General features: G+C 37.0%; 1 protein-coding gene across 2 annotated transcripts in view; it reads left to right on the forward strand.

The window, feature by feature from the left end:
- CDH11 (cadherin 11) overlaps window positions 1-16,337 on the forward strand; it is a 74,666-nt gene extending 58,329 nt beyond the window's left edge. The window contains exons 5-13 of one of the 2 annotated variants that reach the window (XM_030457477.1): window positions 292-411; window positions 865-1,032; window positions 2,818-3,005; window positions 4,452-4,705; window positions 5,672-5,808; window positions 6,006-6,127; window positions 6,911-7,028; window positions 12,284-12,535; window positions 13,423-16,337. In XM_030457477.1, the coding sequence (XP_030313337.1) occupies window positions 292-411; window positions 865-1,032; window positions 2,818-3,005; window positions 4,452-4,705; window positions 5,672-5,808; window positions 6,006-6,127; window positions 6,911-7,028; window positions 12,284-12,535; window positions 13,423-13,919 (1,856 nt within the window). In that variant the 3' untranslated portion in view covers window positions 13,920-16,337. The remainder of the gene's footprint in view (window positions 1-291; window positions 412-864; window positions 1,033-2,817; window positions 3,006-4,451; window positions 4,706-5,671; window positions 5,809-6,005; window positions 6,128-6,910; window positions 7,029-12,283; window positions 12,536-13,422) is intronic. The other variant, XM_030457478.1, reaches the window with a different exon arrangement.
- Window positions 16,338-18,324: the final 1,987 nt, after the last annotated feature.

Consider the following 18,324-nt stretch of genomic DNA (forward strand, 5'->3'; position numbering starts at 1 on the left):
ACCAATGTAACAAACTGCTGAGGAAAAAAAAAAAGATCATTGTACAGAGTAACTGCTGACTTTTGTATCTTCACTGTTTAGAACACTAATCCACATGGTGACAAATCATGTTGGATTGTATGAGTCTATTTTGTTGTATATAAATTGCCAAGAAATTTTTTTCATTTGCCAAACCTGGAAATTTAAAAAAAGGTAAGAAATACTTATACCAGATGACTGCAGCCATCTCTGCATGGTTCTTACAGAAGTGCTTCTCACTGTATTCCTTCTGTGTTTGCCTTCCATTTTTAGGTACATCAGTTATTCAGGTAACAGCTTCAGATGCTGATGATCCTACCTATGGGAACAGTGCCAAATTGGTTTACAGTATTCTTGAAGGTCAGCCGTACTTCTCAGTGGAAGCTCAAACAGGTATTATTGAGCATTTTATTTGAGTAGGACCTCATAACTAGAATACATTACAATGAAGAACTAAACATATTGACTGAGGCAGCACAGTCGGGTGTATCTGCTGAAGCATTTGAGCAATGCTTCCTTCATTCTCTCTTGATTCTAGCTAAGCACTTACCCTGGTACACACTCGGAAGGTGATACACTATTTCTTTTTTTATGACATGATATGGTGTTATAAGTGGCAGCTTTAGTGCTGAACTGTAATTCTCCAGGGTCGTTCTGTGTTCAACTATATTGAATATCTGGGCTTCTTTCCCTACATAGCATCATGCACTGTGGAGGGAAAACAGAATCTGCACTGTCACTGCAAATTTTCCTGTATTTCAATGCAAACTAAAAATGCAATATCCAATTTTTTGTTATGAGAAGCTGTGAAAATTTCTATGTGCCATAATTCCTTTGTATTTTTAGGAATTATCCGAACTGCCCTTCCAAATATGGACAGAGAAGCTAAAGAAGAGTACCATGTTGTAATACAGGCAAAAGATATGGGAGGACACATGGGAGGCCTCTCAGGGACAACCAAAGTGACAATTACACTTACGGATGTTAATGACAATCCACCAAAGTTCCCACAGAGTAAGTAACAAAAAAATTTTTACTCACATTCACTACTTACTACCCATATTTTTATAGTATCAGCCATATTCAAAACTTTAACAAGCAGTAACTGATGGATTGTTACAGCACACATGTGCATAAATATTATTTACACATTTTTGCTGGTAACATATAAAGCTTTAGTATCCCAGTTATTTGTTTTGTGTTTCAATGGGAGGCTTTGTTTTCGGTCAAGCATCCAGGGCCAGCATCCGCAGATTCTCTGGGCAGCCTCTTCCAGTGTCTCACCACCCTCACAGTGAAGAATTTATTTCTAATATCTAACCTAAATCTACCCTCTTCTAGGAGTCATTCCTCCCCCCGCTCCCCCCAGTTTAAAACACAAATCTGTAATGCTTTCTAACTCAAATCCAGGATTTAACCTGTTGATATAAACACCCAAGTGATACATTTTTAAATTCTTTTTGGGTGCTGGTTTGGTTTGGATTTTTGTTTTGTTTTGCTGGGTTCTTCTAGGGCTTTTGTTGTTCATTGCTCAAGCCCTTAATGAGTTATGAGCTTAAATTTTAAGTTCTTTGTGACTGGAGTTAATGACCTATTTCGATGACATGTGCCAATTGTTTTTAGGGGTAATGAGCCAAGTCCTTGCCTGGCATAAATCTCCTGATGTTCCTAGAGTGCTCATGTAGCAACAAAGACCAATTGTGGAAGGGAAGGATAAATTGGATGATTTTATTTTGTCATGCTTTTTTTTTTTTTTTCCCCAATCTATTAATGCTGATAAAGTGACAGAAAGTGCTGACATAGATTTATATTTTTAAACTCAGATGATGTTATCTGAATTCTGGAGTAGGTTGGGAAGTTCCTGAGATCAATGCAGCCTAAAGGACAACTGTTAAGAGAGAGATTTATTCAGGAACAGTATTGCTCTCTGATGTCCCTGAATACACAAGGAAAAACCTGTCTGGCAACACTGCTGTGGGATGTTTGGGGATAGTTTTTCTTTTGGAGTCTGATGAGGGACAGCCATATTTTGTTTGGTATGGAATCCTAAACAAATTGGTATCTGTTCTCTGTTGTGTTAAATTTTGATAGTCATTACTATGATATGTTCACAGTTGAAATTAAAGCCATAGAAAGCAGTGGATTTATGCTTTTGCCAGCATAGCAAAGAGGTCTTATCCAATTAGATGTATGTAATTTCTGACTCTTGAGAGAATGAGCGGAAATGCTTCTGGATTCTAAAGAGTCCAAGGTCATACTGTGAGTCAAAGAGTTGTGATTTAAACTGCAAGGAGAAAGAGCAAACATTTACCCCACTGTGCTTCTTCAGGGACTGCTCCACTGTGCTCCTCCATGGGCTGTGGGGACATCTCTGCTCAGGCACCTTCCCCCCTCCTTCTTCACTGGCTCCTGTGAGCACCCCTGCTTCCAAAACACCACTGCACTAACTCAAAAAGAAAATTTTCCTTCCATTTTTGTAGTAACATTTCTGATATGAATGATAACCTTGATGTCACAACAGTTTCTGCATTCTGAATGATTGGTTGTCTTTTTAACCCTACCTGAACAGAGAGATCCACGGATGTTGTGTGAGGAGGTAATTTTATATAGATTAGCAATGTTTCAAGATTTCACAGATGAGTTGGTTCACAGAGCTCTTTATAACATAACATTCCTTCAGGGGATTTGAAAATGTAAAAAATTACTGTGTTTGTTTGGAACTTACAAGTGAAATGAGTAACAATCCAACTGTAGAGCAGACTGAATACTTAAGGCAAATGCCTTCTTTTCTTCTACCAGGTGTGTACCAGATGTCAGTTTCGGAAGCAGCTGTCCCAGGAGAGGAAGTAGGAAGAGTGAAGGCCAAAGATCCAGACATTGGGGAAAATGGCTTAGTAGCTTACAGCATCATTGATGGAGATGGCATGGATATGTTTGAAATCACAACAGATTATGAGACTCAGGAAGGTGTTGTAAAGCTTAAGAAGGTGAGTAACACCTACTAATGTGTAATACTATTTGTTGCTGACTGAATATTTGGTAATGATTACCACCTAAGCTAAAATATCAGTAAATGCAATTTCAGTTAATTTGTTTCTAAAGCTGTGATTAACTCTTAATATTCCATTTCCCCATTAGCTGAATTGGAATGGAAGAAAATAACCAAGAAGAGTTACATAAATACTGTACAGTGGATTAATTGCACAAACTAAATGAATTCATAATAAAAAGTCACGGTAAAATACAATGCCATCAGCTTCATTGTTAATGAAGTTTTGCCTAGTGCTGATAAGTAGCAGACATTCACTGTTGCTTTATGTTCAGTCTGAACAGCCTCACACCCTATAGTTTGAATTATTCAGCTGTGCATTGTCCACAATATTGTTCTGAAGGAGTCACAGGCTATGTGAAAAGCAGCAAAAATACCGAGGTGGTTTCATAGACAATTCATTAGTGTGGCATTTAAAGGTGTCATTATATGTATTTTAAACTACAAATTATAAATAACAAATCATGTTCATTATTTTATTATTTGCCCTTATAACTATTAATCTCTTTTGGAGATACTTAAAACTCAAAGTCCTGGCATCTTAACTTCAAAGTCTCTCAGGAGAAGACCAAGAGGTCTCCTGGGGTGAAACTAACCCACAGTTCACTTGCTGTATGCATTCTAGAGGTGGGGATGTATTTTTTAGTGTATTTGAAAATGTGGGTGAACCGTCCCACCTATATTCAACCTATAGTATTAACATACTTCAGGAATTGTGCTTGGCACCTGCTTCCCAGATACTTAGAGGCATAATTGTTGTGAAGCAACCACTGCTGCAGCACTGCAGCCATTTCATGTCAGTGACAGTGCAGATATGCACCTGACTGATCAGGTTCCCAAAAGCACTTATCCCGTGGGGCATTATTTCACCGCCCCTTTGTAAAAGTGCTGGGAGATCTGTGGATGGAAAGGGCTACAGAAATGAAAGCACTGTAAACCATCATCATTAAATGTTTAAAATTCTCTTTGTCCTACCTTATGGAGCACCCAGTAGCAATTCAAGACACATCCATACCTCTAAAGGAATGCCTGACAACTTGGGATAGACTGAGCCTGACCATTGCTCTTTTGTGCTACCTGTAGGCTGCATGAAAAAAAGGTTTAATTATCCCGGTCAAGATGATTTCCGGAGTGATACAGCAAGCAAAGAGCAAGAGAAGGACTCTGTTTTGATATTCTGAGTGCCATCCTATGCTGCTCCAGACATAGAATGTAGCTCCTTCCATTTGAGTCTTTATGTTTTTAATACACACATTTCAGTCCAAGCTTGTTGACAGATGCTCACATTTGTTTTATGTCATCGAACAATAGGGGACTGCTTGCTGCTTTTACACCTTGGTTTTCCTGACTTTGGGATGTGTTATTGTCTCCTTGTTTCTCCCAGCTCTTAGATTTTGAAACCAAAAAGTCCTACAGTCTGAAGGTAGAAGCAGCCAATGTACATATTGATCCTAAGTTCATCAGCAATGGGCCGTTCAAGGACACAGTAACAGTGAAGATATCAGTGGAAGATGCTGATGAACCACCTGTATTTTTAAAGCCAAGTTATATTTTTGAAGTACAAGAAAATGCAGCATCTGGTACTGTGGTTGGAAAAGTACATGCCAAAGACCCTGATGCTGCAAACAGTGCTATAAGGTAGGCTTCATTAGAGCTGCTTCTTCTCAAGCATTAGCCTTCAGAATTGTTATGCAAGTTGCTAAGATAGATGATAGATCTAGCATAGTAATATTCTAAACACACCCAGAACACTAATAAATTTACTATACACTATTGTTTTTTATGTCTTAATTCCATAATCTACTATTTTCTCAAAGCCTGTATCACTAAGAAAGCATACCATAGCAATGTCTACCTAGACTATACTTAAGAACACCTGTGTTAGACTATTCTAAATTATATTTTCTATAAAATATCCTAAGCCACAGATTTGTCCACATAATAGGCTAGAGATTATGTTAAGTAATTGTTAAGTGTTAATTGCAAATGATAGCCACATACTTTTGGCAGTAGCATTGGGTAGTCTTCTATTAACTTATTTTTGTTTGTCATTCTCTCTGTGTAAATTAAATTATGAAACTATTTTGTGGGTAAAGCTGTAATTTCAAAAGAATTGCAAGGTAGAGATACAAAAACCAGAGCTATATAAAGCTGTACAGAAGTATAGATAATGAATAATATTTGATAATCTGATATGTTCAATTAACATTCAGAGTAATCCTAAAATCAGAAAACTTAAAAGACCTCAGTGATTAATATGAAACAGAAGAAAACAGCAAAATAACCTAGTAGATAGTTTTATGGTATTTTTTACAAGAGAAAAGAATAAAGAATATTTTGAAGCATTAACAGAAAGGCTTCACAGAAAAAGAATTTTCATTTACTACAGACATTCTGACATAAAATTTTTCTAGATGTAGAAACCAGCCAGGTGGATCTCCTTTTAAAAGAATCATGTATCAGGCCTGTGACAATAATATTAATGGTAACAATAAGTGTGCTACTGAGGATTATTTAAAAATAATAACAATACAGAACAAGTTTGAATGCATGAAACTACTCAGTTCTTTTTTAATTTAATTACTGACTTTCAATCTTTTTTAGATATTCAATTGATCGTCACACTGACCTTGAAAGATATTTTATTATTAATGCAGAAGATGGCAATATCAAGACAATAAAAGCTTTGGATAGGGAAGAAATTGCTTGGCATAATATCTCTGTCTTTGCAGTTGAAGTCCGTACGTATTCACTGAGATATTTTATAATCAATGGTATAAATTCTTTAGTCTTCTAATTATCTCAGTTTGATAAGCTGCAATAAATCCTCACAGTAACACTTTAGCCTGTTTTCATTTTGCTTGGATGCAGCTGGGATTTCATTTGTTTCAAGGGTGTTTCCTGCTTCTGTTTCATCGTGGTTTTACTTCTCCCATAGACAAACAACACCAGGAAGCCAAAGTTCCAGTTGCAATCAAGGTTGCTGATGTCAATGACAATGCTCCAAAATTTGCAGCAGCCTATGAAGCGTTTGTGTGTGAGAATGCCCAAAGCAACCAGGTAAGCCTCTGCCCACCACCTTCCCTCTGCATGAATTTCTGCAGGGTGTTGGCATCTCAGATGGGTGGCAGTAAATGAATGTTTATTTTGCAATTTTGACCAGAATGGCTGGAGCACACAGAAAGGCACTTCCTTGTGGTTTTATTTTGAATTTCCATCAACAGTTATAGATACAGTGATTTGAATATGAGTGGTGCTGAGTTTGAGTATCCACAATCACATGGGCAACAAAGCTGTTTGGGAGCAGCATTCCCTGTTGTGGGGCCTGTTTTGGATATTAGAGAAACACTCAGAATCTTCTGGGAAGAATCATAGTACAGGGCTTGGAGGGTTCAGCCTACAGACTTAATTAACCCTGAACTGTGTGTGAGGAAGAGGGGTTAGTATCATATAGAAACATGGCTCTGCACAGTATGTGCACTTCTGGAGTTAGTGTAGCATTCTGGAAAGCACGAAGTGCTAACTCCTTCTGAGCTGGTGAATTTTTTACATAATTTTATTTAGTCTCCTAAGTTGTCATTAGCACATATTTGTATGTAAGAATGTATATATAAATCTGTAGTTTCCTTCTATTCTGTGTTTGCTAAACGTAATAGCAAAGAAAGATTGCCTGTTCTCATAGTTTGGAGTCTGCTCTGCAGTTATAATTGCATACATTTGTTGAGGTTTTGAGGGGTTTCTGCTATTTCAGAATGTTTGTATTGAAAGGACTTCTCTGCCTGCTCTCTCTATGTGCTGTAACCAGCTGAGCTGTTTGTTTACAGAGTACTTTTCTGTTTGCAGCAATTTATTACAATTAGTGCTGATGACAAGGATGACTCTGCCAATGGACCAAGATTTATCTTCAGTTTACCACCTGAAATTATTCAAAATCGGAATTTTACCCTCAGAGACAACAGAGGTTTGTGTAAAGATTCCCCCTACAGTAGTGTCCAAAGAAATGACAAAGGAAAACTAATGACCAATATAATGTCATGCAACAGCATTTTCATTAAATTTGATAGAGTGCCTGTTTTGCAGAGATTTAGAGGAGGAAAGCACAAAAAATATAGTTAAAATACAGGGATGTTATATTAGAATAATATAAAGTTTGTTAACTCACTATATTTTTCTGGGATACCTATTTTAAATTACATAATACCCTACCTGAAAGATCCACTGCCTTTTATCTCTCAAAAAGAGGATAAGAAACATTGACAAAAATATTCACTAAGTATAATTGGCAGATCTCCTTGATTTAGAGAAAACTACTTGCTAAGCTAAAATTAGCTGAGGCAGGAGAATTGTTAGGTTGCTTTTATTTGTTCACCTTTCCCTGCCTGGTAGTTTTTTAAAATTATGGATCACAAGTGACAGAGATTAGATTCCTGTTATTCTTGAAGGATCAAAGTAACACAGTTGCCTAGTGCTTGACATGCCTACATACATAAGCAATTCATAAAGCATTCAGTGGAGGGGGGATACATTTATTCTTAAAGCAGTAAACCACAATTTTTAGGGAGAATAAAAAGGTATGCATTGCCTGAGACCAAGTTTCTATTTAAAAAGGTATTTTATGGTCACCATATCAAACTGAAAGTGGATTAGACTTTATAATCTAACAGAAGAGGCATAGGTCAGAATTTAGATTCTCTGATACAGCTGCAAGCAAATGGAATTGTGCTTCCTGCCTCCAGCCAATTCAATTAATCCTTCATTTCCAGATGTGAGAAATTATTATTATTTTTTTAATGACAAACTTAACCCAGATAAAAACGTTTTTTTAATGGAAATTATTATGTAAGCTGAATGTAGTGACTGTAACTGACAATACTGCAAAAGGTTATTTCAACAAGTTGGTATTCAAGGACTGAATCTTCCTGTATAATTTCATTTTTGGGAAATGCACAGTGTAATGAAATCCACCCATTTCCATGCTGTCTTTCCCTCATTTTTGTGCAGTCCTCAGGGCAGTGATATTATCTATTTCTGTTTATTTTTAAATAAGTTATGATATAGAGCAAAGTGAAAAAGTTCAAATTCTATGAACTCCCATATAAACTTCTCTCTCAGAGAGAGGTTGTTACCATTTTCAAATCAAATAATTTACATGATCATATGAAGTTACTTTTTTTCAGTTGTAAAGCTGAATAGTCTACATACCATGCCACCACTTCCAGAGGGAATTGCTAGTGGTAAAGAAAAATGGCTTTATTAAGTTGGGTGAATAGTTAGTGAAAACTCCAATGTTTGGGTCTATTACAGAACTTTAAAGTGAATACAGTCCTATAGTTATTACTTAATAGAGTTTCTTTATAAAACTGCTAGAAGTAATCACATATTGCAGTAATCAAAAAATAAAACCCAGAAAAACCAAACCAAAAATGTAATCACATTCTGCATCCTATTAACAGCTGACTGTGTTACCAAGTTTTTCAGCTGAGACTTCCATGGAAAACATGAGATAATGGCTTATCACACACTGTGATAAAACACTGAATTATTTTTGCACTGTTTACCTACATTATCCCACGTAAATAAAGAGCACTGTGCTTGCCCAGGCTCTGTTCAGTTTTACTCCCATTGAAACCAGAGCTTCAAAAGAGCAGAGGATGCTTATGACGCTTCACAGCAGGGAGAAGGATTTTTAGCAAATGGATTTTCTGCTTTCAATCCTGCTCTGCTCTGAGCTGCAGAGCCCTTTCCTGGGGCTCCCTCACCTGGGGTGGGGGCTGGTGCACTGCAGTGGCAGAAGTGAGGGGTACTCATGCTCCCAAATACACAAGATAGTGCTTTACAGTGACTGAAATGAAATTTATGAGTCCACCAAAATCAGTGACTAAAATTCACTTTTTAAAATGGAAACGTCCTCTGGCTCTCAATTTCAGACCTTTTAATAAGACGTTTTGAAACACATAACAAAGAGAGAGGATTTTGCTATGAATCATTCACAGATATTGCCACTGCCTGGTAAAGATTTTAGAGAGATACAGCCCTGAAACTGTTTTCTTGCTGAATCAGCACCCGAATTTTGATATAGCTGATAATGTTCACGCTGCAGTCAACTTCTTTAGACTAGAAGCATCCTTACACAATATATATTTTAACAAGTCCCCAAAATCTTAGTAACATTTGCCTGTATGTAGAGGGAAAAAATGGAAAATCAATAATAAGATCACCAGAGTAAAAGACAAAAATCAAAAGTCAGGAAGATCACTATGAAGATCACAATAAAGTGATGCAGTTTCAACTTCTAGTTCTTCCATTGTGAAGACTTTATGCAGAGCATAGGTAACCTTCCCATACAGCACTTTTGGTTATTGGATATCCCAGACAAGAAGGCCTGGGAAAACAAGAGTGTCTGTTTTTTTCTGCTTGGTGCTGAGATGCCTATCCTCTTCCTGATGCCTGTGTTAGCCCCCATGGTGTTCATTATGACTGTCAGTCAAGTAGCTCCCATATGTGTTAAGTAATAGTTTTCCACTAGTTGACATTTAACTTCTGTTTCCTGGCTTAAAAATGTCATTATACCTGGATTATAGTTATACTCCCGGGACTTGAAAATAATGAAAAAGCAAGGATGAGAATATCAGCTAGGATTATGTGTTATCTTTTATGTAGTTAAAAGAGGGTTTTTTCCTTCTTATCAATATAGTGTTTCTTAAATATGGTAAGTGAACATAAACAGAGAGAAAAGTTTAAAAATTACCTTTGGGATTGCTTTATGATAGTCCTTTTTAAACTTCAGGCACACATGTTGAATGGAACTTTCATTTTAAAAAATTATATTAAACTGGAAACCACTTCAAGTTAAACCAGTTAAGGTAAACACTGGATCAAATTCAGCTATAGTGTAATGTAATTGCTTACTGTGGAATTGGCCAGTATGTGTAATAACTGAGTAATTTGCCATATTTTTCTCGTTCTAGTTAGAAATACTATTTAGGCTGCCAAAAGTCAAGAAAAATACAATATGATACATTATATAATAAAAAATTCATAGTCAGCAGAGAGAACATACTAATATATTATATAGCCTGTGTTTTCTTCCATAATGTCTCTGCAGCCTCCAGACAGTTGTAGCTTAGCCCACTACTAATATTCAGATTTTTTGCCACAAGAATAATCTGTCCTACTGTGATCTTTCATTTAACAGAGCAAATTTTTGTTCTTGTGCTGAGGTAATGAACTACTAAATGCACTTTAGTGAAACCTGTGGAATAGCTTTATTCTCTATCAGTATACATTAGTTGGTAGTTGTTGCATTTTTATTTGTACCAAATTATTATGAACCCATTAACTTAAAGGCCTAAAACAAGAGTCCGAGCAGAGTCATTGAGATTGCTGAAGTCCTTTAAAAAAACTGTGTTGTGAAGCCTAGCTGGGCAAATGTCACTTGTAAACATCTAGGAGGTTAGAAATACTCTGAAAAGAGGTTAGAAATACTCTGAAAAGAAAGGAAAGGCACCTTCAAAAACCACAACCAATAAATAATCAGATCTTTAGCAGCTTCTCTGTCCTTAGCCAATAGGACCATCGTGTAAAGGAGATGTTAAGCTTTATTTTTGTGATACTTTAGTAACAGAAACACTGCACTTGTGTCATGCTGAGGTACCCATACCACATGCAGTGGGCATGGCAGGAAAGCTGTAAACCTGGAGAGATGAATTAATGTGACATGCAACAAACAGATCCTACCTAGGAGAGTTCTAAAACAATTTCATCCTTTCTAGTGTGATCTACAGAAGTTACTTATGGGAGAGTCAGATGAGCAGGGCCATAATATCCTTCTCATCCCATAAATTGACCCGTGTCCACCAAATCTGGGGACAGTCTCAGATCCTGAGTACTGCCTGTGAGGGTAGTTAGTATAGGGGAAGAACAATTCTTTTTTTGGTACCATTTATTCACAGACTTTCATGGAAATAGCAGTGGTTAGATCATTAAGAGAGATTTTATGAGTTGCATTATTAAATTCTGGAATTTATGCTGACTCTTCAACAGTAAAATGATTAATCTTCTGCAGTACCCTGAGGCAATAGCAAAACGGTTACTGTTGGAGGTGAAGAACCCTTCCTGACTAGATAAAAGAACCATTTTTATTTTATTTTCCTTTATATAGTGTAAATAAAGAACATAGCAAACCAGAAAAGGTAGTGTGAAGTAAGTCCTCATTCTTTTGAAAGGCTGAAAACTACAGATATGATTGTTTCATTTTATTTACTTCAGGATGTTTACAATTTTATAAACTTTGATCAGTCTGAGAACTGAGAAGTAAGGAGCACAATGAAGAAATGCTGGTTTTATTTCCTAGCCTTTGTCTGGAGTGGCTGGGAGCAGGAAGCACTGGTTGTCTCATCCCAGCATTTCATGTCACACACTTCCCTTTCAGATAGTTCTGTCTTGGGAAGTGAAGGACAATCCAAAATGACCTTCTGGGCTGAGAGGGCAGCTTGGATTCCAGCCCCTGCACCAGGAGGCTCAGTGAGAACAGCTGGAAATAGTGTTAGAGAAATACTTTCAACTTTCCTCATAACTATGGAGTTCAAATTGTGCATGTGTGATCCAGCTTTCTGAATTTTGGCTTTGGGAATTTGGGTGAAAAATACTGCTTACTTTCCCGTTTCTTACTGAAATAGGTCAACACTGAGGCTCAAATCTGCTAATAGACAACAAATGGTGGCTTTTTATTGTGAGTCACATTGCCACAGGACATTTTGGAACAGATCTCTGCCTTCCATTCCTATAGGTCTGAGAGCAAGAACCATAAATCAAGGGGGTTCATGATTTTTCTCTTCCACTTTAATTCCAGGAAGGGACCAGCTCAAACTGCCAAGGCCCAGCCGTTCTGGTAGCTGATGAAGTTGTGTAAATTTCCTGGAAAGTTAGCGGGGTGTTAAAAGGAGATATCTACTGAGATATTTCCATGTTTCCTGGGTTATCCTCATCACCCTAAAATAATCAAAATTGAGTGTGGTACTGTCTGAATGAAAGAAACCAGTGTAATTGCTTCTGGGTAGTTAGGAAGGCAATACACTGTATTAGCTCACTGTACAAATGATGCTGAAGCAACTGAAAACTCAGAGTGACTGTAGCAAGATACATTTTTTTTCAATATTTACTAAGATGATGATTTTGTGGAAACAATACTAATTAGCAACTTTTTTCTTCAAACAGATAACACAGCAAGTGTTCTTGTGAGACGTGAAGGATTTAGTCGCCAGAAGCAAGATTTATACCTTCTTCCTATTGTAATAAGTGATGGTGGCCTCCCCCCTCTGAGCAGCACCAACACCCTCACCATTCGGGTCTGTGGCTGTGACAGCAATGGCTCCTTGCTCTCCTGCAATGCTGAAGCCTACATCCTCAATGCTGGGTTAAGCACTGGAGCTTTAATTGCCATTCTTGCTTGCATTGTGATTTTATTAGGTAAAAAATTTTTTTACTTGTTACTCTTTTACATTAAATTGCATTAAGAAATTATTGCATTCAGCTCCAAGACTGATAAATGATTCTTAGTTTCTTAGCTTTTATTTTTATAAATACTAATTTGTCTGTCTGAAATGCAGTGTATAACAACTGCAGTATCAAACACCAATGAATTTGTCTAAGTGTGCTTTGAGAATACCCTTTTGCTGCCTAATACCTAATACCAGTTAATCAGGGCCACTGTTTAAAGGAGGTCATGACACAAAGTTTTAAGTTTTGTGATCCTCCCTGGATGACAGGTTCCTTATTGAGGCCAAGATTGAGCCAGGATTAATGGCTCCTGCCAGCTATTTCCCTCTAATTCCTTATGTGTTGAAAACAAATTAATGTCTCAGAAAATATTCTTTTAAGAAAGTGTTGTAAAGCATTTCCTGATGATTTGAAAGGCTTTATAGAAAATATTTTAATTTCACCATGGTACTTTATAGTCTTTCTTTTCTTCCTTTCTTTCTTTTCATCTTTGCTTCGTTGCAGACATGCACGTGATTGGGCTGCTCAAATGCAGTGTCACAGTTTTCATGCAGCACTTGGGGGCTCACAAATGCTTTTCTTGAATGTGTCTTGCAGTAATGAGCAATTAGTAAGAGCAGTGGCATTCAGCCCAAACAGAAACCCTCCATTCAGTATGTTCCATTTTGTAAAAACATCAATGCTGTTACCTAGCTAGGTATGCTCAAAATGCAGAGGCCAGCAAATAATGCATGAGGAACAGCAGCACAAAGGCTGAGGTCTCAGTAAATGCAATCATCTATTTATAAAGCATCTGCTGCTCAACAATGCAGTCTAACTTGCCTTTTGTTGTTTTGTTTTTTTTTTTCCCCCTATAGTTATTGTAGTGTTGTTTGTAACACTGAAAAGACAGAAAAAAGAACCTCTGATTGTTTTTGAAGAAGAAGATGTCCGAGAGAACATTATTACTTATGATGATGAAGGTGGGGGAGAGGAAGACACTGAAGCTTTTGACATTGCTACTTTGCAGAACCCTGATGGCATCAATGGATTTATTCCTCGTAAAGACATAAAGCCTGAGTATCAGTACATGCCAAGGCCAGGGCTTCGGCCGGCTCCTAATAGTGTTGATGTTGATGATTTCATCAACACAAGAATACAAGAGGCTGATAATGACCCAACTGCTCCTCCTTATGACTCTATTCAGATCTATGGCTATGAGGGAAGGGGCTCAGTGGCTGGTTCACTCAGCTCCTTAGAGTCAGCGACAACAGATTCTGATTTGGACTACGACTATCTACAAAACTGGGGACCTCGGTTTAAGAAACTTGCAGACTTGTATGGCTCCAAAGACACTTTTGATGATGATTCTTAACAATAAAGTTTAAGATTTGGCCTTAAGAACTGTGTCCAATGTTCTGAAGAATCCAGAGGAAATGTAAGCAGGTATTTTTTTAAAAATCAAGAAAAATCTCATTTAAACATTTAAGTTTGACAGAGAGGATTCCTTTGATGAAAAAGGACATAAAAGTGGTAAATACTGTGAAGTACCTTTTCCTACAGAAGGCAAACATAGAGGTTGACTGCCAACTTTACTAGAGGAAAAACCCCACTTAAGAAATTCAAAATATTTAAATGAAGGAAAACGCTAAAAGCAAACTTACAAATAAGGGAGATCTTTTATGTACTATGAACATCTAAATCTTTTATGTCAAAGAAGCTTCCACAAATTAGAAAAGATAACAGTTCTGAGCTGTAATTTCGCCTTAAACTATGGACACTCTATATGATAGTGCATTTTTAAACTTGAAATATGTATTCAGCCAGCTTAAGCCCATATGATGTATGTACAGTACAATGTACAATTATTATGTCTCTTGAGCATCAAACTTGTTACTGCTGATTCTTGTAAATCTTTTTGCTTATACTTTCATCTTGAACTAATACGTGCCAGATATAAAAACTCTGTCTTGTTGCAGTGGGAGGCGCCCTATTTCTATGTCATTTTTAATGTATCTATTTGTACAATTTTAAAATTCTTATTTTAGTATACATACAAATATCAGTATTCTGACATGTAAGAAATGTTGTTACAGCATCACACTTATATTTTATGAACATTGTAATGTTGCTTTAATATGTGCTTCAATATAAGAAGCAGACTTTGAAATAAACTGATTCTTTTTTAATTCTTGTTCTGGTTATTAAGCATATAAGGAAAACATAGTGTTTCTAATGTCCCATTTATAGTTCTGACTAATTTACTACAATTGTGACCTTTTAATAGCCTTATTTATTATGTGTTTGTAGTTGGTTTGTTGCCTTGTTAAGTGATTATTTAAAAATCAAGTACATTTTACAAATGTTTTTTAGATTTAAAAAAAAATAATGTAATGTCTGGTGAACATTTTGTACCCTCTCTATTTACAGCTTGTGGCTGCTCCCAGAACACAGTAATAATCTTCATATAATACTACTGTGTTTTCTGGATTAAATTAAGTGTAATACTTTTCATTATTTCCCATGTAATATGCATTTATCATATATCTTAGAAATACCAGAGGTTTCAGAAGTTATAAGTGGATGGGAGTACTCTGTACTTACAATTTACTCCAGGCTTGTGAATATCTGTGTCTGTGCTAACCTTCTGCGGGTCCTAGAGACTGAAATCTGACCCAGTTTATCTATAAGTTCCCTGAAGACTGTTCTACCTGACAATTACCTTACCTGAGTATTAATTAAGATTCTGGCACTTACTGGTTTGTTTTTTTTTTTCTTTTGAAGTTTTTTTTCTGTTTACTGCAGTAGAATAGCATCGTCTACTGATAGGAAGGCATTTTAATTTGTGATGACAGAAATACTGAGTGCTTTCAGAGTTGTTCTTTGTAATGTATATTTTTAATCGAAAAATGATCTATAACTTTTTTTTATATTAGTTCAGAACGAGCAAGGGATTGGAATATGTTCCACGCATCAACATTTTCCGCATCTATGTACAGCAGTACTTTTGCTAAATTTAATATACTTTGCTGTTTAGGGTCAGAGATCAGCAGCTGCAATATGGGAAGAGGCAATAAATAGAAATGATATACATTTTTCTACTGTTCATTTTACAAACCCTGTCCTTCATTTGCAGTCAGGTACCAAATGGCTTGATCTAGAGGAAATCTGATTTGTTGGTGTATTGCTTTTCTGAAGACTCCCATATATGTAGTTAGATTAAAATTTAGCTCGTTGAAATTATGAATGGTGTTTCAGCTCTATATTCCTAACATATTCACTTGTCCCATTATATCCCTATGTTTTATAAGGCAGAGTTTGCTAAATCAGCAGATTTGCTCTACAATGTTTATTGTAATATTTCACTTTATTATAGCTGTATGCATCCTATATAATTCTATAGTTTATTTTTAACTTGGTTCAAATTTCTCTGGTTGTTGATTTTTCTCTGTTTATAATCCAAAGAATATTTTGCTAGATTTGCACATTTCTCCATTATAAATTTAAATAAACATTTGAAAAATGAAATGAGTATCAATTTACAAATTAACAGATGGAAATAAAGTTTAAAAAAGTCATTTGTAGGACTCCATCCTCATTGACGCTATCTGGGCTTATTTCACTATTGAGCAAGATTTAGAATTAATAACTGCATTTTCTACATTTTTATGTTTAAGTTTTAAGAAGGCCATTGTCAACTACGTTTTTTAATAGTTTTAAATGCTTTGAGTTTTTAGTCTCTATTGTTTGTAGCACTCTCATAGATGCTTGGAAATAAATTTTCTTTCCCTGCTGGTTTTGTCCTTTCTCATTTGATTATTTTTTCCCTTCCCAGTGACTGTGCAATCATCCCAGTGCTTTATTGAGTTAACCTTGCTGCTCTCAGCCAACGCTACCTCTGAAATCCTGGGAATTATACTCAGAACGTATCATCGGCAGCACCCCCAGTGACCAGCATGTTTTGGCACAACAACAGGACATTTATTTGTGTTAAACGTCACAGCAGTGGCTGCTAGAGTCTCAGGTTTATAATCTGAGAGTGAGAAAAAGCCAGCCCAGCCCAGGAGTATGGGGTTGGGCCCTGACATGGATCAGAGAAGCCTCTGTGGGCTGGGGCTGGGGCTTCTCACAGGACTCCCAAGGATCCAAGCACCCTGGGATGGGACTGCCTTGCATGCGTTGCTTCAGTGTAGTCTCTCTTTCTCCCTGACTGACCTTAGGGAAGGACTGAACCTCACAGCCACAGAAAGCAACTGAAAGATTAATTACAACTGCAATGGGTTTGAGGACCTAACCCAATTAAAAGGAGAATCACCACAATTAAGCCAGGTAAGGTAAGGGGCAGCAATAAGTGCAGAAAGTGTTTTGGCTGCTGCTTTTCCTCTTGTACATCTTGCCTGAGACATCATGTGGAGATACACCCCAAAGCCCCTCAGTAACAGAGTCATGTTTATTTTGGGAGTGGAGTACACGTGTGTGCTCCTGTTGGCAAAAATACACAGCTCCTTGTCCAGCTGCTTAGCACAGAAAAACTTGCATCTGAGCAAGGTCAACCTGCCTCCCAGCTCATGGGTACCCACACAGTGTTTGTATGCAGGTTTATCACTGGCAAGAAGCAATTAGGTATGCAAGTTCTGTGCTGGTTGCTAAGGGACCTCTCAGAACTTGCACTGATATGGAAGGGGAGGGTTTAGTTGGTTTTTTTTTTTTTGGATTCCCTCTGTCATGTTCTTGCCATCATGTCAGACAGTTTTTGATACCGTGTCAAGAGGTGCAAGCTTGCAACAACATTTATGTGGTCTGGTCATAAGTCAGAAACTGATACAATCACAATAAGAAAAGCTTTTAAATAATTTGCATGTTGTCTTGTCTCCATATTGGTGACTGACAAAATAAAATGCTGAATTTTACCATGTTGATGCTGATAAAGAATAAAATGAAGGATAGGAATTTAAATAAGGCTCACAAAGAGGCAACTTTATCTTAGAAGCTGGGAATTCTTTTGTGTCTTCCCCATGCAGCAGAAGTGGCAGTATTAGGTGTTTTAATTGAAAGGCTCAGCAAACAAAAATCCAGGTAGACCCTGCAGGTTTCTACTTTGGTGACTGATTGAAATAATGAGCTACCATAACCAAAGCTAAACAGTCAGCAACAGACTCACATTCTGTATTAACAAAAAGAAGAAAAAGAAAAAAAGAGAAAAAAATGAAAAAGAAAAAAAAAAAAAAAGCCTGAGAGAAAGGTCTCTGGAGCTTTGCTATTGTTTTCACTAATTTGGGTTGAGACTGGGGATCAACCAGTTTGACCCAGTTCCATGCCCAGGCATGCTAGTGAACAAGTTTTCCATTATTTATCGTCATTAATCTCAGCATAGGATAAGGAAGGCTGCTTCAAATCCCCAACTGGCCAAGCTGGGCTGCCTATGAACAACCAAGTCAGAACAATCTTAATTCAAATCTCATCTCACTTTTTATAGATTCATAGTGATTTGAAAAGCATGTGCCTTGTACCACTGCACAAAGTCCTGGATCTTTCCTGCTCAGCAACATTAGCTCTGTATTTTTTTTTTTTTTAATTCTCTCCCTTAGTAACTGCAAACCCTGCTTCCAAAATTAGGTCTTCTGCTTTCTCACAGTAGAGGCAGTGCAGATGCTACAACCTCAGGCACAGAGAGCAGCTTTAGCAGCTTTGCCCTGTAGGACACAATAACTTCATGTGTGCATGCATGGACTTTTTAACCAATGTCCTAACCCTCCTGCCTCATGGGAAGGAGCAAGTGC

The sequence above is a fragment of the Calypte anna genome, chromosome 11, assembly GCF_003957555.1.
Source record: "Calypte anna isolate BGI_N300 chromosome 11, bCalAnn1_v1.p, whole genome shotgun sequence".
In the NCBI taxonomy this organism is placed as follows: domain Eukaryota; kingdom Metazoa; phylum Chordata; class Aves; order Apodiformes; family Trochilidae; genus Calypte; species Calypte anna.